This window comes from Chelon labrosus, assembly GCF_963514085.1.
Source record: "Chelon labrosus genome assembly, chromosome: 6".
Lineage (NCBI taxonomy): Eukaryota > Metazoa > Chordata > Actinopteri > Mugiliformes > Mugilidae > Chelon > Chelon labrosus.
Window position 1 is genome coordinate 14,749,783 of NC_140342.1, and position 21,435 is coordinate 14,771,217.

Below are 21,435 nucleotides of genomic sequence, written 5' to 3' on the forward strand. Positions count from 1 at the left end.
CGCCCAAAACGCCAGCTCTGCCAAGCGCAGGGGCCAGGGGGAGCCCCAGTGGCAGCTGGGAAGGGTGGGGCAGCCAGCTGTGGAGCAGCAGGGTGGTGGGGTGACTAGGCGACGCCACCGAAAACCCGAGCGGGGGCATATACGCAAAATGTGCGCGCGTTAAACTTTAAACATAGGCAAAAAGTTGACACTCGCTCCTCTTCTCGGGAGCACTTTCGGCCGCTCGCGTTCGCACGCAAACGCAGCACTCGTCGTGTGCGCCGAGGCAGCCCGAGCAGTCTGCGCCGCGGACCTCTTAACACCAACACCACTCTCCCCGTCACATGGCTCGGCCACACATCTGGTGCGCCATCTGTATCACTCCCCCCCAACGTGACAGGTAGTCCCTCTCCCTCTCTGGAGGAAGCTGAGGGGGAAAGAGGGACACGGAAGGTAATTTTGGGTGTAAATGTGCTCTGGACCTCTCTGGATGCATCTGGACAAAGCAGACATGCTGGTGAGCAGGGCAGGGTCATTATCAGTTGGAAACTAACCACCAGATAGCAGATGAAGACACAACAATTAAATCACACCGTCACATTATGACAGCGACCAATAGTGCTCATCTTGGGTTTATTATGATCGCAGGGATAAATGCACTTTTTTTTTTTTATCATTAATATCCTCTCAGCAGAAGGTCAGACGCCATAAAGCACGCTCACAAATACTTAAAGATTCTTCCAATTTATTATAATGTACAGTTATACATTGCCATGACACAAAAGTGAACACCACTTGAATGGGGTGCAGAATGAAAAATATTAAAACAGCCATATAAACAATACCAGAGGACGCCGGGGCCCTCTTTCTTTATGCCGCTGTACACGTGGGATCAATAAAATATGCACCATAATACAGATATCAAGCCAGTGATATAAAACTGCACAACCAGTCTTTACTGTGAAGTTTAAGGAACCCATTTCAGAACATTATTTTCACATCTTATGTTACATTATTTGACAGTAACAATCTTTTGTTAGTCACACGCACGCACGCACACACAAAACACTATTTGAATGACATCAACTTAGACGTTTATTCAAAGGGGGAGAAGGGTTTCCAGCATCGTCAGCTAACCAACTAACATAGTCGACGAACAAAACAAAGAACTTGTCTGAACTACTTATACCAGCTTTAATCTTTACCGTTCACCCCAATTTGCAGTCAATGGACAAGACTGAGGTTCTTGTAGAGATATATATTTAAAACAGGCTCCAGAGAGCGTTCCCTTACAATGTGCAGCAGCATCTGCTACATATTACCTCATGGCCAATTGCCATTATTCTGTAAGGTATTGTAATGAAAAAAAAAAAATAAAAATCTATTTATGATGCAAATTAGGTATTTTTTCCCCCACCGCCTTAAAAACACAACACAGAACTCACAATCGTTATGTGTTTTCAGACGCTGAACGTTTTCTAATTTCAGATATGCCTTTCGTATTTGTTCGTGCGTGTCAAAACTATTTTCTATTTTTTATTTTTTTTTCTCCATGAAGTATTCACACAGTGTTCATGTCACCGATGTAACAGATCTGATTTAATAGTTACACAATTCAACAACAAAGAAAATGTGCTGGATGAGAGAGTCATTAAAGAGCATTGAAAAAAAAAATAATAACATTGACACATACACATCATGAAATAAACAACACAGCTTTAGTACTAGTTTCCAATGTCTTATACAAAGTTAGCTCGATCTAAAAAGCATAAAATATATTTTTACATCATCACATACATCAAGACATGTACCATGGCCTAGCTGGAAGTTCACCTGGTGCATTATTTCAACTTTGAGTCCACAAACAAATCCCCCCCACTGCTGGCATTATTGCTTCTTATGATCAGGGAGCTGAAGGATACAGAAACAATGCACCGTAGCAGATGGAAACTGTACATTTAAATCATCGGTCATCCAAAATTTTTTTTTTGTTAGCCCGTTTCACAATCCGCAATGCTGAAGGATAAGGCAGTTCCATTTTTAAGGCATTGCTGCTTTGAGACATACTGGACCAGAGGGCGAGTCATGGACTTTGACATCATCATGCCAATGTACATGATAAACTTGAATACATTTTATAGGCATTGACAAAAGCCCAAACAGAGGGGAAAATGTGTCTTTGAATTGTTTTTTTTTTTTGTGTGTGTGTTTTGTGGCCAAGAGAATCTCAGTGAGCTGAAACCATCGTTAAAGTCTGCTTAGCAGTTGACCAGAGGTCAAAGCTCAGACAGATCAGAGCAGAGCTGTGGAGATTGCCGTGACCATCTCTCATTGCTGGTAATTTCCATACTGGCCCTGTGGAGAAAAGAAAGTGACAGACTCGTGTTACCGACCATCGCAGCAACACAAAGTAAAAGCTTAAATCTCAATAAGGTGCAAACAAACATTTGTGGTTTCAACCATATCGTACTGCAAACCATGATTGTATGCCTGCACTGGCTGGTATTGACCAGCAGGTGGCAGCATGGCCTCACAACTTGTGAGCTCTAAATTCTGATACCTCAGGTTTCAGCAGCAGCATGGCTGAGGACGACTACTAAACAGTGGACACTAGTTTCAAGTGAGACAAATTCAGTGTAACAGTAGTGTTTAATGCATTCCTAAACAGGGGTCGAAGTATGTGCTCGGCATCAATGACAAATGCAATTTGGAAGCAATTTGAATTCCAACACATTTACATCTTAAGCATAATGCTCATTACAACCTGTGTTGTAAATTGTAGAGATTAACACCACAGTCAAAGCATATGAGCTTTAGGCTGTCTCACTGCAGACTAAGCATGCTGTGTTTCTGGACCTCGTTACTTACAATTCGACCCCTGGTTAATAACAAAATAAGAGTAAAAATAAAAATAAGAAGAAAAGGAAAAAAAGATGGAAAATATAAAAGACATAAGGGAGACAGAAATAAACAAACAAAAAATAACATAAATGCAAATTAAGGCTAGGTGGTCAAGCGTCTAGATTGGACGTTGAGGTCTTCACAGCAACCATTACCTTTGCGTCTTACAGAGCTAGTCAGGGGTTCAAATCCCTGGGTCTTTATTTCCTCATGTGCCCCTGAATATTCAAAGATAAAAATATCAAAGTGTAGCTGTGGTCCCCACATAAGACCACAGGAAATACAGGGCAACAAATAGATCTCCCTTTAAACACTAGAGCAGTCTGCATCACGTTTAAGGAAGAGTCCTCTTTAAAGCCCTCATATTTCACTGGAATGGCATTCCACATTAGCCAGAATATATAACCACGACTCAGGTTAACAGGTAAAAGACAGTAGTAACACAGATTTAGCCGCCCAATATGATGACAACATGCATAACATACTACCGTTCAGTGTTTACCTTCTAACTTCACGTCACAAAATACACAAATTAGTCTAGTTATAAATGACAATTATGGTTAAACTAGGTCCCATGTATAGACAAGACTGTGTCACTGTTAACTGTTGTGGCTATACTCACCTGGTCATAACCGTAAGGGCGCTGCTGCTGGGCCTGTGGGGGTCCCGGCTGAGGAGGGCGATAGGCCCCATACTGCTGTCCCTGCCCCTGAGGATAGTTTGGATACTGTCCCGGGGCGCTTTGAGAGGGGCCTACAACAAAGAGAGAGAATTTGTTTAAAATGATCTACGTTTGACAGGCTTGATTGAAACTAAGAAGCTTTTGAAAATTATGTTGGACCCTGAATTCAGGTTTACACTCAAACGAAGAAACCCCCGTGTGAAGAAGCCCAAGTTTTGCTCATTATCTGTGCTTCAGACTTGTTTTTCGCGAGAACTTTGGGGAATCCCCGTTAGCTTACCATCACTAGGTGGGCTGCAATAAAAAGCTGATGGATGACAAAAAGAGGATAGCGGATATGTCAGACCCATTTGTTTAGGCTGCCTCCACAACGCCTGACTCGTAATGAATGAGTGAGTGAGGCTGTAGCGGGGCAGCGGTTCCCTAACGCAAGGAGACATCAAGGAGATTCTGTTGGTCTTCATTAGAGGAGCAGGTGTCATTAAAAAAAAAAAAAAAACAAGAAAAAAAAAAAAAATACACACACAAGAGCACAGAAATCACTTCATCAGCCCCCGTACGCTGCTGCTATCTTTGCAGATGCTGTGAAGGACCGAGCAAAGCCTGACTGGGGTTGGAGTCAAATGAGGCCCACGCAGCATCGTTAGGCGCTCATAATGCCTTATGCTGTTGAGCATAACCTTGTGGGGGCCTGAGAGAGCAGGCATGTGTACGTGCCAGATGGATCTCACCTCACAGCCTCTGCCTCTCAGATAGCTCATTACTAACATGAGCTTTGGCTCCGACAGAGGGTGAGAGATGGAAAGTTCCAATGAAAAATGGGATGAGGAAAAAGCCTCGAGAGCTTTAAGAACTATACTTAAACTGCAAACATTTTTAGACGTTCTACACGTTATTAACTCTGGCTAAGTGGTTAAATCTCAAAGCATCCATTTTGATCCAAGTACCCTGATGTTAGAATATAAAGGTCTTTAATAGCCAGTTAATTAAGAAATATTTAGTATTTTCAGTTTATCATGTCTAGTTTTTTCTCTCATGAGCTGCAAACACTGACATGTTTCGATGCATTGCATTAGTTTCAAGCGTTTATTAACGCACTGCTGAAGTATTTATCCAAACTGCGATTATGCGAGAGTTCAAAATTCTTGGCTGGCAGTCTAGACACACAGACTTTCTGCCCAATTTCTGTACACATCAGCCAGAGCCGCACTCCCAGTCCCTCAGATCAGTGTCGTGTCGAACCGAAGCACCGGGAGAGATGTTAATGTGATGCCAGACGCCCACCGCTGATTAAGCGTCTCTTCCACCTAGCTCCAATCCCCTAACCGTTCATTAAGGTGGTCCTCTAATTCCTCGCTCTGGATGACGCCTTGACATGCGCTTGACGGAGTTAAGAGTAGCCACCAAACCCGCGCGGGAGGACTTATTATTCAGCAGTTGGAGAGGAGAGCTGATGGTGCCTCCTACAGGACAAGTAACTCACCGTAACCCTGCTGCTGTGGTGGGTAACCTTGTTGACCTGGGTACTGCTGTTGAGGAGGGTAGCCCTGCTGCTGGGGAGGGCCTTGCTGGTAGGCTTCCTGCTGTTGGCCATACTGGGCATTACCTTCAGGGGATAACAGCAGGGTATGTGAGCAACATGTTGACAACTACAGCAGACACTAACACAATGACTAAAGATCCTTACTAGGCTACTATTTAAGATATCAAGTTGATTAAAGTATAATAGTGTCTGATACTACTTTACTACTGCAGTAAAGCAGTGATAGTTTAGCCTAGTACGGCCGAGTAGTGTCTACATTAGATAAGGTACTCAACTGTTAGTGCAACATCACGATCTACATAAATTAATACATAAATAAACTAATGCCCAAGTTATCACAAGCAACTTGGGCATATAGATTAAAAGGTATTAATATCACTTCTCGGCACAGAAAATGTTCTCAACTTTATAAAACCTAGATAAAATCCTAATTATTTATTCAGGTAATATCTGGCATTTGGAGCCGTGAAGATAATCTCAGCGGGATAACATGAAACAGATATTATAAACAAGGAGTTCAGAGATGCACAGCGCAGGGTCTCGGTGGCAGCAGGTTTTCAACAGGCATGTTTTAAGAATTTGATTTTTTTCGTGTGTTTGAAAGGTCAAAGGAGGTAGTGTCAGTAGAGGGAAAAACATAAAACAAAAAACAAACAAAAAGGTAAATGTTAATTGGACAAAGAAAGAGAAGGGGGTTTTGCATGGTAAACCTGGAGTTAATAATACCATCCACAGCAACATTAAGAAAATCTGGACTGTATCAGCTGTTATATTGAGAGGAGAATGCAACGGTGCCACCTTTCTCAAAAACTTTTATTTTGTTTGTTTGTAAGTTACTAGTGCTGCCGATAGATTATTTACCGTGGGTGCGGAAAATGTGAATATTTACAAATAGCACTCGAAGGGGTTGAGTGGGTGGGTCGCGTTTACAAGGTTGGCTTGGTCCTGACTTCTTGACGGCACCTTTAGGAGCAGGGTGCACCTCTGGCATGCGAAAGTTTCCTCAAAATTCTCCTGCATATCTCGTCTTTGTCAGAGCCCAATTTCAGTTTGATTTACCCAGAAAATAATGAAGAAACTGACATTTTGGGCCTTGTCACAGTCTCTTTACATCATTTGTGTCTTAACACAACTCCTGGGTTCATTGGTTGATGGGTTTTCTCCAAGCGACTGGAGGGTTCGCCTACCTTCTGAGGCTCCCTGTCCTGCGTGACTGTACTGGTCCCCATAGTAGTCTTCCTGCCCTGGGTACTGCTGAGGGGGTCCTACATACACATACACACAACATACACACAAGTAGATTCAAGGTGTTGTTGGATTGGTTGTGTGAGGGGAAGAGTAGAGAGGATGGATCCCTTGCCGCTAGTCCTTGATAGAAAGCTTTCTTTTGCTACCTTGACTAATTTTTATAGAGGCTGGAGGCTTTAGGTTACATCTTTAGTCTTCCAGATGTATGTGAGCTACAGAGGTGGAAATAGAGGAAACTGAGAGGAACAAGAGTGAGAAATGTGGGAGGGTGGGTTACGGAGAAGAAAGACCAACACGCACAACTTGCACACGTTAAGAGACACACTCTGAGGGGTGTACCTTGCTGTGGGGGTCTGTAGGGCGGCATTGGCCTCTGTCCCATGACATGATTGCCTTGGTTGACCTGGCCCATCATTCCCATTGGGGTCTGTTGTCCTTGGTAGTGCTGTGCAGCACCACCAGGAGGCATATTATACTGCTGCGAGGGAGGCTGCTGGTGCATCATTGGGCCTGTGGTACACAGACAAGGAGCTCTCAAACTTGTCCAGAAAAGATAAGCTGTACTGAGCAGTATGTGGCTTTTCACATAAAACAGTAAGATTCAATTCAACCTAACTTAAAAAAACACAAGTAAATAGAATAGAGTTGTTTTACCTTGGGTGGGCTGCATGTTCATGTTTGGACGAGGCCCATAGTTTCCCATGGGCTGGCCCTGGGTCATATTCATTTGGCTCTGAGCTGGCATGCCCTGGGAGGAAGGGACGGTGTGATTGTAACCACCCATGGAGCCATGGCTGCTGGGGGGCATATTCATGGAGCCACTGGGCATGTTTGGGGGCTGGTTGGGGCCTGGACCTGGTCCTTGCATGGGCATATGATTAGGCCCTGGAAAACAGCAGCAGAGAATATTCATGATTATTTGAGAAAAATAAGCACAGTAGGTACATATTAGCAAATCTGAATATCCACCTTGTCCTGTCAGGCATGGATATATGCAATGTACTGCTCTATGAAAAACTACAATATGAGGCTTGATTAAACTCAATGCTTGGGGTATAAAGAGACTTTGGGTTAGTGTAATTAAAAGCTGGAATAACATTAAATCTATTTCCTACTTTTTTGAAGAAGAGAAAATAAATGGACGTAAAACAAGTTGGTATTTGAATGTGATCAGGTCTGGCGTTTGCACTGGGATTAGATCTCCGTCTTTAAAACATAACCTCATTCTGAAGAAAAACATTTCAGCCAGCAAGTAGAAAGGTAACTAACTTTGGTCCCATTTGCCAGCTAAAGTAAGTCAGGTGGTCACACGGTACAATAAGGTCTCTTGATCTGAGATGAGCCCATTTGTCAAATTGTGTCCATAAAGCATTTTCATACCAGATGTTACTGCAAAAACCCATTAATAAGATGAAAGTAAATCACATGTTTAGGCCAGACGTAAACAGGGCATCTGTCTAACAAATTAACTAGTGTTTATTTCGATTTTATTTTTTTATAAATTAAGGATAAACTTCAAAGTCTGGCAACTCTTTTGCAGGGCTGGAACCAGAGAGGTCCTCTAAACGGGCCTCGATCTTACATATGGCAGCCACACTCTAGTTCTGGCAAGGAGCTTTAAAAACTGAAAGAAAAAAAATAAATATGGACCTGCTTCAAAGCAGAGACATATTATTGCAGGTCAGAATGTATACACTCAGTTGAAAGCTCATCAGGTACATGAGTGAAAACACATTCAAATGTAACAGTCCTGCACTAAATTCCCCCTACATGAATGTTATAATGTTCTGTTTATGTTGAAACAGCATCACAATGATCATTTTGGAGCATGACTACACATAGAAGTGTTTCTGTTATTAAGCCCAGTGATTAAACTGGGGGATAGTCAGATTAGAAACACATGTCCATACAACACAGTTCAATAGGACTACAAAGTTGAATCAGCAGCTCTCTCGGTTATTTTAAACAAATACTGAACACTATAACCTTTATGAAGACAATGTCTCTAACATGAGAATACCTTTGTTTTCACTAGTGTAGCTAATGAAGTGTAAAGTTAATGTATATTCCCTATTGTGACAACTGTGGTTGGTACAGCTGAAGTACTGCATGCATCTCAGTGGTTTTCAGACTGAATTTAGAATAGCACACAGGTTAGTTGCTTATCTGATAAAAAATACCACAAAGCACAACTGAGTAGATCAAACAAAAAGAAAACGTAATGCACAAGTAATCTGCCTTATTTTCAGTTGGAGATGATAACCACAATCAAATGCAGAGCCAGTCCAAGACCACCACAGCTGGCAAATAGGTGACATCATCCTTCAGCACAGCGACCTCCCTCACAGTTCTTGTGGTGTTGCTAGGCAACCCAAGTGAGACAGGAACTGAGAGAGAAGGAGAAAATAGAGAAAGACAAGTTGAGGTGTGTGTGTGTGCGTGTGTGTAGGGGATTACTTACCAGGCATCTGTCCATTCATCTGGTTCTGCATATGCGGAGCTGGGGGGCCGCCGCTGACCATACCCTCTGAGGGCATGTTGTGACCATGAGGTGGCTGAGGAGGGGGCCCACTCTGGTTCATTCCACCAGGGCCCATGGGCATGTTTTGAGTGGGTGGCTGTAGGCACACAACACAGACATTTTTTAACAAACCAAAAAAACCCACATCAGTTGTCTTGAAACACATCTGAGCCTGAAACTAACGACAGAAATAAATCAAGGAAAAAGCAGATTTATTATATCAAGCATAACTTTGATGTGACAAAATCAATCAACGATACAGTGCAGTCAATTTGCAGAACGGGCCACGTGATAAAAAACACATAGTCCCATAATGAAGGCACAGAATAAATGGCCCTCACTAAAGAAAATGTTAAAAATATCAGTGATTAAAAAGGAATTTAAGTACTGCATTTAAAACTGACAATATAATACTTAATTTACAATAACTTCAATCAGATCTACACAGTGCTTTTATGTGATATGAATGTGTGACACTTCTCAAAAAAATCAGCGTCAAAGAAATCGAAACATGTAGCCTTCACAAAGTTCAAGAGGACAAAACACAGTCATAGTCCATAAATAGCAACGACAGTAGATCCAAATATAACACTAAGACTTTAAAGGTTAGTTAAGTTTATCTGAACTTAAATTTAGGTACTTGCAAAAGACTGATTAACTTAAAATAAAAATAAAAAATAGTTACATTGTTGAGTAGCTTGGGTGATTTAAGTGACACAAATGTGGACGTACACTTTCCATAACCTTGTTGATATCAATGTTTTTTTTTTTTTTCCAGACTTCAACAATTTCAGTTGAGGACCAAAACATCTGAACACATCTGTGACACATGAATGTAAATAAAATCACATAGGTGTTATGTTGTCCTGATGTTTATGTTCAGAATCCGTAACCAACTTAACCAACTAAAAAAAAAATAAAGTTTCTTTCAGCTGTTTCTGGTGATATACCTAAACCATTTCCAGTCCCTAGTGGCTTGAATTGGACATAATCTAACACAAGAGCTGAACACTAATAGATGAAATGAACATCACCATTGAAAACAATCAGAGAAAGTCATACTCACAGCAGGGAGGAGGGACTGCATGTTCTGGTTGGAGTCTGCTATCGTGGCCAGGTACACTAAATTTCTGTGCAGCATCTGTTGATACCTGCGAGAGGTGGAGAGTCTTCAATACAGGCCCGATGTGAACTTAAAATGATTGTGCTGTCCATAAATGAGGAGACTTCCACAACTTACTGTGAGCACTCTGCCGTTTTGCCTTTACTCTGGAAGTCCATTATACACTGGATCAGCTGGTTGTTTTCATCAAGCAACTGCAAGAGCAAATGCAGATATTTACACCACACGTGTGCTATTTTATTTGTGAAGAAGAGCACACAATTCAAAAATTAGAGACACTGAATCGTTTGGGATGGCTGGTGCTTTGATTGCTGGCAGTTATTCTTTGCTGAAAACAAGGGGGGCGTTTTGTCAAATGCGGGATTCTAGCTAACAAAAGACGCGTCTTGCTAGCTAGCCGTCCTCAGCTAACAAAACCACCAGGCCTCCATTCATCTAAAATACAATTGTACGCTGGTCCGGTAAATCGACTCAAGACTCGCCGCATACACATGGCGTCCTGATTCCAGTGAGGTTCATATTCACCGCGCTCTGACCCTGTAACTCTGTTCCCGATCTACTCACTGTCGGACTTGGTTGGGCACCGCTACATTGATTTTCTCTACGGCTAGCATCGTTAGGTACCATAGCCTCCATTCTGCGACGCGCTCAAAAAGATGAATTACCTTTTGTATTCCAGCGGGTGTTATATCACCCTTCCCTCGCTGCCTGTGAGGTGCAAACGCCACCGACATGGTGATACAATGTAAAATAAAAATGAACTACAGCATAAAAGCCCAAAGTAGCTAACACATTGAACGAATCGGGAGAACTCGGATCAAACAGTTCAGAATACGATGCGATTTCATAATGCTGTGGTCCGTTTTGGGGGGGAGAAGTAGCGCATATAAAGGCACAGTTGAAAGTTATCCTTTATTTTCTAGAGTAGATCAATCGAATATGTTAAAATAAAGGGTATATAAATCTTAATATTTAAACACATGTACGAATATACCGTTAAAAACACCCACATTTGATCAGTTGAATTACAGTTTCACCTATTTTTTCATATAGTGGAACAGTCCAAAGCTAGACCAAAAGGCCATGGGATATGGACCGCTCAACAACAACAAAAAAGGAAATACAGTCGAAGCTTAAATGTATATCTACAAAATTAGCATTTAATAATCTTTAGGCAATACAGCTGGTACATTAATATTTATTTGTCCAAGATGTTTGGGTAAAGTTCGCCTTTATTGTGTCCTTATTTTACAATTGTTTAATATTCGGGTTAATTAAACTTGGCATTGAAATATATATTTTTTATATGGTAGTATTCGAATAAAAAATACAAGCTTAAAGGATAAACTTTCACCGATCTATTGTGTTTTAATAATAACTTTCCTCTTGATGAAGTTACATTTGGTATGACCCAGGTCAGAGGTTATGCGCAGGCGCTGTTTTCAACACACGGAGTAAGCTGCTTGTTGCTAACTAGCTGAATCATCTGTCAGCGGTGTTCTATTTTTCTCCAGATAGTACGTGTCTTGCAGTGCAATGGCGGCAAGATATGATAGAGCCATCACCGTCTTCTCCCCTGATGGTCATCTTTTTCAAGTAGAGTATGCACAAGAAGCTGTAAAGAAAGGTTCCACGGCGGTAAGTCATTAAATGAAACTAATGCTAACGTTAGCAACATGGTTGTGGCTAGGTTGCCAGCATCAGTTAGCTAACTAGCGGCTAGCAGTCCCCGTTATTACCTCTGTGTTTGGCTAATTGTCATTATTTACCACAATTTCTACACTCAAAATTGTGTTGTGATCTTGCGAACTAGTTGCAGTGTTAATGTATAGTCCCAGCTTGTAGTGCAGAAAATGTTAACTTGATATAGACGAAAGGAAGGTAGCATTAGCAAGCATTTTGTCGCTGTGTCACTCTCACAGTACTTTCTGTTTCGATGTGAAACAAATCAGTTAATTCTAGTTTAGAAAATCGATATTGGATTTCTTTTCCCGATTTTAACCCGTAGTGCAAAGTTGATTAATGCTTCGCAAATGCTAACTTAAGTCATTGTAAAGACGTGGAGTAATGTCTATATATAATAATCCACGTTTACTATCCAGCATCACAAGTGTCCTAAACACCACTTCCATTGACTTATTTTAAATTAGTCATATACTCAGTAAACCCACAGCAATTGCAACTGACTTGAGCACAGGTAACTTTTACTGTAGTGGTGTAATTTAGTAGGTGGAGTATGAAGCACATGAAGAGTTTAGGTTCATCGAAACCTTGGTTATCAAGTGAATGAATATGTATAGCCAAGCAGTGGTTATTTGGCTATATACTGTGCAGGATTAATCAGATTGAATTGCCAATTTGTAAACTTGCTGTCTTATCCATACCACAGATTTTGAGATATTTGGGAAATTTTGACCCAGACACTTCTCAGTTAACAAACACAACAAAGTACATGTGCGTTACTTGGTAGTAAGAGTCACACTTATTCAACAGACCCGTAGTCTGTTCAGTCAGTTGATCGAAAATATGTTAAGATAGTTGCTGTTTACTAGTCCGTGCCAAATGCAACTGGAAGTGACATATTCTGTGTTGCCAGTATTCAGAAATTAACTTGAATGTTTTTTACCTGTGCAGGTGGGAATCAGAGGTAAAGACATCGTTGTCCTTGGTGTGGAGAAGAAGTCTGTCGCAAAGCTGCAGGAGGAAAGGACTGTCCGCAAGATCTGTGCTCTGGATGAGCATGTCTGCATGGCATTTGCAGGTACCTCAAATTAAAAACTGTTTTACGTATGTGTTTAGAATGGAATAGCATATCATCTATGTCAGATTTTTAAAGTTGACAATCTCCTGTCACATTTCCGTTGTATAGCCATTTAATGTTTTTCACTCTTTTCAAGGTCTGACAGCAGATGCCCGTATTGTGATAAACAGAGCTCGGGTTGAGTGCCAGAGCCATAGGCTAACAGTTGAGGACCCAGTCACAGTGGAATACATTACACGCTACATAGCTACACTGAAACAGGTATGTAACCTCATTACCAGTCATTTATAGTCGACTAATAATTCACTAAAAGACATATATAAATTGTCACATTCAGTAGGCAGGGGCATTTCCTGCTTTTGGGGCCTATAGTCTGATTACAGGCCATTTAATGTTCAATAGAGATGTAAGATTGCCAAGTCAAAGGTGTATGTTGGTCATATTTGTAGCGCTACACTCAAAGCAATGGGCGCAGACCATTTGGCATTTCTGCGTTAATTGTTGGCTTCGACTACGATGGAACTCCCAGGCTGTATCAGACGGACCCATCAGGAACCTACCACGCCTGGAAGGTCAGTTAGCTTTCTCTTTGTACATTACATGTATACACAATTACCATATCAGTATATAAATGAGTAATAACTGTTTTTTTGAAAATATCAGGCAAACGCAATCGGGCGCAGCGCAAAAACTGTGAGGGAGTTCTTGGAGAAGAATTACACGGATGAAGCCATTGCTGGGGACAATGAGGCGATCAAGCTGGCCATCAAAGCTTTGCTTGAGGTGAGGACACATCAGTCTTTGCAATGACATATTTGACGTTGGACACTTTTTTCCATGAGCTACATATATTAAAACTGAATAATTATGAAAGGTTTTATTTATTTATTTTTTTGCACACATGATTTCAGAAACAGGCCTTGTATTTACATCAGCCAGATAGACCAGTTAATCTTCCATAATGTTTTCATCTGGGTCTAGCTGTGACCGGCTGAACCTTGGATTTGTGCTATTTTTCAAAGAGTCCTTGTGTGAACTACATTTTTATTTTAATTTTTGGGGATAATGAAGGAGTTTAAAAACACCTTGACCTACTTATGGACGTATTCTTACATCCAGCAATATGTGTATGTAATGGCATGCAAATGAATACCTATTAAACTTGCATTCTGTGTAAAGGGTTTGAATCAGACAATCAAATTAATTAAATGTTTCCTTATTTGGTCGAAGCATTTAATGACTTTCTTTGTTTTTTTGCTGTTCACAGGTTGTCCAGTCAGGAGGAAAAAATATTGAACTTGCTGTTATCAGACGAAATCAGCCACTGAAGGTAATTTGTGAGGAAAACGTTGCTTTTGTGTTGTTTTTCAAACATTAGCTAATAGTTGTGTATCTTTTATTTGTTTCTTCAGATTTTGGAATCCAAGGAAATCGAGACCCTGGTGGCTGAGATCGAGAAGGAAAAAGAGGAAGAGGCAGAGAAGAAGAAGCAGAAAAAATCCACTTGAAGCAGTTAACTAAATTTTGTCGTCATTGCACTTGCCTGACCATTGCATATTTGGGTTTAGAGGTGTTGCTTGCTCATTTATTCCACTGTAAAGAGCTGAATTGTAACTTGAGATTGGCTGATGTCGCTCATGCACTGGAGTGATGCTGTACTTCCAGTTATTGAGCTGACTGATGCGTAAACACACTCGTATTGATCTCAAGTTAAGGTTTAGATCTGAGCTTAAATTTTTTTCCCATGGCCCACCACACAGCTCTGATGGCGGTCATTTTCAAATGTTCAATTCAACTGTATGTGACATTCAGAACCATAATGAAACTAGATACTCAATAAAAGTGGATTTGTTCGTATGTTTTCTATAAAACTAGTTTCAACCTTTTTTTTTTATATAGCAAATGGCACTCCTAGATGGGATTTATGTAGAACACTATGACTGCAAGTGGTAGCAGTGACGCTACTATAAACTCTTGACAGGTTTCTTCAGGATGAGTTTATAGGGACTTTAAAGCCGATAAAAGAATGCTCCCTCCCTTATTGATTATTCTACTGCAAAGCAAGTGCTACGATTAAGATAACACGGTTTAAAGCATGACTAGCGGCAGTCAAGTGTGTGTCCATGCAGCGCAGTGTTTTTCATTTATCAGCGTTCCGTCGCCCCGACCTGGAAATGGGGACATAAAAAGGAAGCTGGGATTGCTTTATAAAGTTCTCACCTTTCCCTCAGTCATTTAAAACAAATTAGTGATGAGCGAATGAAGTGTCTAATGGCGGCCCAACGAGACCCTTTTTTATTTTTTTTTATTTTCTGCCTCTGCTATTTCACCCTAAATTCGCTTATCAAGCAACCGCTGCTCTGAATTCTCAACGACACAATTATGGCCGGCGGTGTGGTAGGGCTGCTTAATGGGATCCTGGCCTCAGACCCCAGTGGGAACTTTCAGTGACTTTAATCTGGAGCCCTTTGAAAAGTTGTGCCGTGCTGTGCTGAAGAGCCCCGGGGGTTCCCTCTGACTCTCACCAAAGACATAATGGTGAATGGTAAAGTCCTTCATTTAGAGTCATCTCCCCAAGCCAGGATTTCCTGAGCGGGTGCCCTGGATGCTTTGACTATAGCAATTGCACTTTGTCTTGTTTGTGAGTCTTCACAGGTTGGTGTTTGGGCTCATGTCAGGATCAATAAAGCCTCTGATATTAGTCATTGTACATGATTAAATCCTAGGACTACAGTAATAAGAGCTTTGCATAAGTCTTTCTCAGCCACTTCCATCCAAACGCTAATTGGCTTACGTGTTACAAGTTGGAATTTGATATTACTATGAAACCAAAGGTGAAACCAATCTACTGGGTGACAAAACAAGCTCTAGGTAAACTTCTTTTTTTTTTAAAGTTCATTCCGGGTAATCCTTGAGCTACAGAGGTTATCTGATCCATCTTGTCAATAAAGCAAGAGCAGCTTATTCCGCGTTGCTGTTAAGACTCGTAGTCTTCTGAACTGCTTGTGGGAAGACTTTTCCTTTCTTTTCTTGCCTTTTTTTTTTTTTTTTCTTTTTTCGCTGGCATTGTTGTTGCCCATAATCAGTGGTACGGTGCCTCAGGACAAAGTCCATCTCTCTCATCGCTTGCTGCTGCTCATCATTAATGCAGAAAATAATGGCTTCACCAGAGGTCATTGATGGAGGAAGGAGGCCCGAGGACATGTACTCTCCGAGCAAGAATGCACACTGCTGCGGGGCTGTCGGCAGTGCGCATTGTTTGTATGCACACACACACACACACGAACCTCACAGGCCAGCTGCACATACACATAGCAAACTATATTAATGTGAACAGATATTTATGTATATTTATATATAAAAACATCTCTTTATCTGGCATGCGCATGCTCTTTAGGCGAAGTGTGTCGGAGGTAATATAAAAGCCGGGAAAAAACACTGGATCTTATTTAAGTATTTGGTTGCAGCCAGCATCAGTAGTCTGACCCTTTTCCAGTGATACGCGGTACCATTCTCTCTCTCGCATGATTTCCCAGTCACAGGCAGATTTCCCTTAGAGGATCTATATTTTTGTCATTCTAATGTGCCACCCCCGTGGCTGTATTTCAAAGTATGCCCCTCCTGGGATGTTTAAAATTTGCCAGTGCAAAATGTCCTTAGGTCCAAATAAGGCAACTGCTTCAAGGGTAGAAGCACACAGACATTTGCATCCCTGGAGAACTAAGGTTAGTCCTCTGTAAAGACCGTCTCTCTCTCTTTCCCTCTGCTTCACAACTCACTGTGCCATCGCCTCCTCCGCCAGCAGAGCGCAGTGTTGCATAGAAGCATTTCACATCATATCGCTTACACTTTCCTCTCACTTTTTGTCCTACAGATTGACAGTATGGCTCCTCTAGCTAACATCGAGCAGAATCTACTGGCCGCTGACATGTTTTTTTTTTGTTTTTTTGTCTCTGTACTTTAGCGCACAGCCACAAAGGCTCTCTCTGAACAAGCCGATCCATCGAGGGAGAGTTGTTTTTGCTTAAAATTGTCAGATGAAAAAGCCACATTGCTTGTGTCCTCAAGCGATGGCCAAGCTGTCAAAGTGTGTTGGGTCATAAAAGGCTACGCTCTCAACACTGTCCCTTTTCTACTTGTCACATGTCGACAGTTACACACATACACTATTTGTGTATAGCGGATTAGCCTGCCTCCACTTATGCCCTTTAGTGCTTTGCATCAGTATGAAGTAAAGTTTAGGCACATTGATGCACTGGCTTACATATCCATAAGTAATCCAAATATGTTTTCTTTTAATGTTCTCTTTTAACTTCTAGCTCCAGGGTTATATTTTGAATATCATTGTATTATCTCATATCACACATCTTATCTCCTCTGTCCTTAAATCTCTTTCCTCTCCCTCTCTCCCTCTCTCTCTTTTGCATACATGCACAGCCCACATTGATTTTCAGCTGTTCTTGAATGCACCCTGCGCTCTTATCAGCATCACGCGGGGCAACGCACACAGCTGAGTAACAGATACCGCCATCCTCCTCGTTACCTTTGTGTCCCCTGAAAAGTGGCGTAATACTAACAGTTTGTGTGGAGATACTAAAGGCGCGGTTTCGAGTTACCCCTCAAGAGTCACCTGTCAGTGGTTTTGTCTCGCCGAAGAATACAAGTGCGTCCCCCTCTAATTGAAAGTAGACACCACTGGGCGAGACGGGGGAGAAAGGGGAAGCAGAGAAAGCAGGAGAGACGAGGAGAGCAAAATGAGAGGGGAACGGAGGAGAAAAAAAAGGAGCAGACAGAGCTAAAATAAACAATTCCCGGGATGCTGCGGGCCAAAAGCAAATGGCCCCCGGGCTCCGTGGCCTCTCAGGGCCGTGGCAGAAGCCAGTCACACACATCACATAGCATTACTCGGGATGGGGTTACAGGAAAATGTCAGCCGACGCATAAGGAGGAACCATCGGCCCATAGGATAATTCGATTGCCTGAGGGAGGTGCAATCTTGCATTCCCACGATTCCACTCTTTCCACCCACACCCTCTTTTCATTGTATTTTTGAATCCATTTTTCTCTCTCGGTTACTTAATGTTTTCAATTCTTGTCGTTTCCTCTGGTAGCCACACACGTTTACAAATGTCCTGGGTTATTGTAAATGGAGGCTGCCACTGGGCTCCTGCAGTGGGTTGCAGTTTTCCGTGAAGCCTCCTCCTCCTCTCGCCTCATGGGAATTTTATGGCCCATTGGTTTGTAGTGTGGCCTCTGATATCTTAAATTAACAGCCCGATCTTGGCTGGTCAAAATATTCCCCACCCTTGTCTTCGTGCACGTTGTATCACCGGCATATGTACGAATCACGTCCCTTCCGGTCTTGTTCCTTTGGCAGATGCGGTCCAGACGGAGTAATGTGGAAATACAGACTGACTCACTGCATATTGTGTATATAAAGCAGATGTTCGTCATTTAAAACTCGTATGTTTGACACGGTCTCTGGTTTACAAAACTGTTGTTCCACCTTGTTACTGTACGCCTCTTGGAGAACAGAATTGCCGTGCGTCGGGGAAAGAACGTGCAGCTGCATATTTGCGCGTGCTTCGGATAAAGACAGAGGGAAGGATGGAGAGAGCAAAAGAAAGAGACAGCGAGAGAGTTCAGCGCAGATATCTGAGTGCGTCTGACAGAGAGGACAGCCCTGGAGGCAGGTCCCAGCCCTTCAGCACCGAAAATGACACATGACTGCTTTGACTTTTGTCATCCCCTGTCTCCCTATGCCCCCGAACCCAAGCCTCCAACAAACACAGAGGCTAGCGCAGATACACACACTCAAAGACACACAGTCACACACTGTATACTGCTTAGATTACATTATCTTTATCCCCAGGACATGAGCCCTCCTTGTTGGATGACATTTGGGCTTGTGCAGCACTAAGGTTACCTTTCTTTGCCCCTGAGTTAAAGATGCCTGTCTGCAGCATGCATTTGAAATGAAGGACGGGGAAAAAATCAGATGAGAAAGATTTCCAAAAGCACTTTGATCAGAGGCATCAACAGTCACGCACAAACTTGTTAAGCAGTATGTAAATTTGGGCTGATACTGAATAAAGTTGCCAGAATGGCATGAATCCATTGTGCTGCGATGATCAAAATAAAAGAGGGCTTCATGCGCTGGAGGGCAAGAAAGTCACAGACATGAAGGTTTTTTTTTTTTTCCTTCCTCTTTTTTTTTTCTACAAAGGGGCTGATGGGATGCAGAGAGGAGAGAAGAAGGGGAGGGAAATGAAAGATAGGGGAAAGCCTGGAAGGATCTCAATCTAAATTAGCCGAGTAGAAGGAAGACTGTGCTGAGTGAGACATATAATTAAAACCAACGCGATGAAAACATCAGCACTCGTTCGGTCGCTCGCCAGATGGGTTTCTAAAATTGCTACCAGGGTGATCTAAAGATGATTCAAAGGTAAATCTCACCTATTGTTAAAGCACACCAACCTCCCATTTGTGGGCTTTCTCTCGCCGTGTCTCTTCACGCGCCTGCTCTCTCCCCGTGTCTTCATCCCTCCCTCGTTCCCTTTATTTTTTTTTCTTCTCTCCAACTGACACCCTGAGATGAATAGATGCTGTCACTGAGACTCTTGTAGCCTGTCAGTTTTTAAACAAACAGTTAGCAAAAGGATCACTTTCACAGGAAACCTCCCAGTCTGAGATGAGGTTATCAGCTTTAGGTTGTTGTGTCCTGACTGTATGGGAAGACAAGACACCCCCCGTTGAGTGAAGTAGAGAGTATGACCTCACATGGGGACTGGTTTCATACCTCATCCTACCCTGCATTCAAACTAAGGGCAGCTTCGTGTAATTAAACTCCCAAGATTGTTTAAGCAGCAGCCATAGCACAGGCCAGCATTGTGTCCTCAAAGTTAGATTTATTCTGGCAGCCTGCATCTGCAACCAAATATCTCTGGCAATCAGAGAGGAAGCCTTCTAACTGAGAGCCCCTTTCTCTCTCCCTCCAGTAAATAAGTCCTCCCGACGACAAATGTCCCTGCACTAAAAAGGTCCCTCAAAAAACAAGCCTGACTTTTGTGAGGAAAAAAAAAAAAACCAACAACACACACAAAAAAAAAAAAAAAACCCAGCCCCCTCAGGTGTGTTCCCTCTCACTCCTCTTCTCTGCACCTGCACCGAGTCTCTCAATGCCTCGGTGTGTCTCTCCACACAATGGAGACAGTGCATAGCCTCTGGCGCCTCTCTCCAGCTGAGAGCCACCTCTCTCCAGAGGACAGGAGAGGAAAACTGCCAGCACTAACAACTGATCCTGGCAGATAAAGGAGCAGATAGGCGAACAGAGAGTGCCTTGGACAATACTCGCCTCGCCCTGGTCGTCAGTGCTGCTTCCTTTAGTTCTGAGATAACAACTGTTTCGGAAAAAAACAAAATAAATGCTGCTAACGATCATGAGAATACAAAAATCTGAGTCCTAACCAAACAAAATCTCCGCTCACATCGAGCGTTCATTTGACACAGATGAGGCAAAAAAACCCTCCCTCGTATTGAGTCCATTTCTGACCTAAAATGTATCCGTCACCATCAATTGCATCAGGTCTGCCACGAACACGGGGCTGTTTAGGCCTTTTGTTAATGCGCTGTAATGTAGTAGCGCCAGGCCAGATGACCCAGCACCAGATCAGTGTACCACTCACACTCCTGGGGGCAGCTCACTGGAACAGCAGTTAGGCGAGACAGCCATCGCAGGTCGCCCGGGCCACAGCTGGGGAAGCCCTGGGCCGCGACGTGTTGACCTGATGTGATTAAGTGTACATCCAGCTGCACGGTCGGATAGCACACTGAAATAGCGCTACACCTGAAGATCTGCATACTCCCTTTCTCGCTGCTAATTCCTCCCCCGGTCCTGTGCGTGCGTGTGGTCTATCAGAGCCAAACTCCTGGTATTTGTCCTGAGAAAGACCTTGATAGGAATAGGGTCTGAGCGAGAGTGCTTATTTTATTCTCCTCCATGCTGCTGCAGGCTATGGCTGTATTAATGCAATGGCAGGGATCTTTGAAGTTGTGACTTTATGAGACAAAAGCTAATTTCCTTTCCTTTGTTCATTATCGAGAGAGACTTCCAGCCGGGCGGAAAGCATGCTGTGCTAATTATTCCATTCATGAGTCGTCTCTAAAGTATGTAATGGATTTCACTGGGCTTTTCACAGGTAAGCAGGGCGATGTGGCGCACGCACTTCTGTCAACATGCTGTTTTTGGAGTGATTATACCTTTTACATTTATTTAATCCTCACTGGATAGAGACGAGCAAAATCCTCAAGTACAGCACCTACTGTAGGACTTAGAACAGAATAGACCTGCAACTTTACGTCGCGAGTCGGCTGCGAGTGAACTTTAAATCGGGGCTGAAGCATAGCCACGCGTTCTGCGGTGTCTCAACAAATATATTCTCCGCAGACGTACGAGACCAAAACCACTCTGCAACTCATTAAGACCTGAACCCAATTTCACAAATGAGTTTCAGAGTTTGTGGGGCCAAGTTAAGCATGTGACATAATGGGATTTCCATCTTTCCCTGAAACACAAGTTGGCAGAGCATGAAGGGAAGATGCGGCATTTCACATCCCGTCTTCGCCGTGTGTACCCAGGATGCCGCCCACAACACCTGAGAACTCCCAATCAGCTAGA

The 21,435-nt window shown here is 42.6% G+C and overlaps 2 protein-coding genes across 2 annotated transcripts; one reads left to right on the forward strand and one right to left on the reverse strand.

The window, feature by feature from the left end:
- Positions 1–1,558: 1,558 nt before the first annotated feature.
- Positions 1,559–10,875, reverse strand: LOC311489215 (protein SSXT-like). The gene is given in 11 exon segments (XM_084546178.1): positions 1,559–2,334; positions 3,503–3,633; positions 5,046–5,175; positions 5,178–5,248; positions 6,236–6,370; positions 6,693–6,863; positions 7,008–7,238; positions 8,815–8,971; positions 9,941–10,025; positions 10,115–10,191; positions 10,663–10,875. Coding segments are annotated over 11 exon segments (1,284 nt in total). The 5' UTR covers positions 10,732–10,875; the 3' UTR covers positions 1,559–2,307.
- Positions 10,876–11,427: 552 nt separating this feature from the next.
- On the forward strand, positions 11,428–14,600 carry psma8 (proteasome 20S subunit alpha 8). The gene is made up of 7 exons (XM_084545716.1): positions 11,428–11,635; positions 12,632–12,758; positions 12,895–13,019; positions 13,208–13,330; positions 13,422–13,541; positions 14,026–14,088; positions 14,171–14,600. The coding sequence occupies exons 1-7, from the start codon at positions 11,534–11,536 to the stop codon at positions 14,264–14,266; spliced, it is 756 nt and encodes a 251-aa protein (XP_084401842.1). The 5' UTR covers positions 11,428–11,533; the 3' UTR covers positions 14,267–14,600.
- Positions 14,601–21,435: the final 6,835 nt, after the last annotated feature.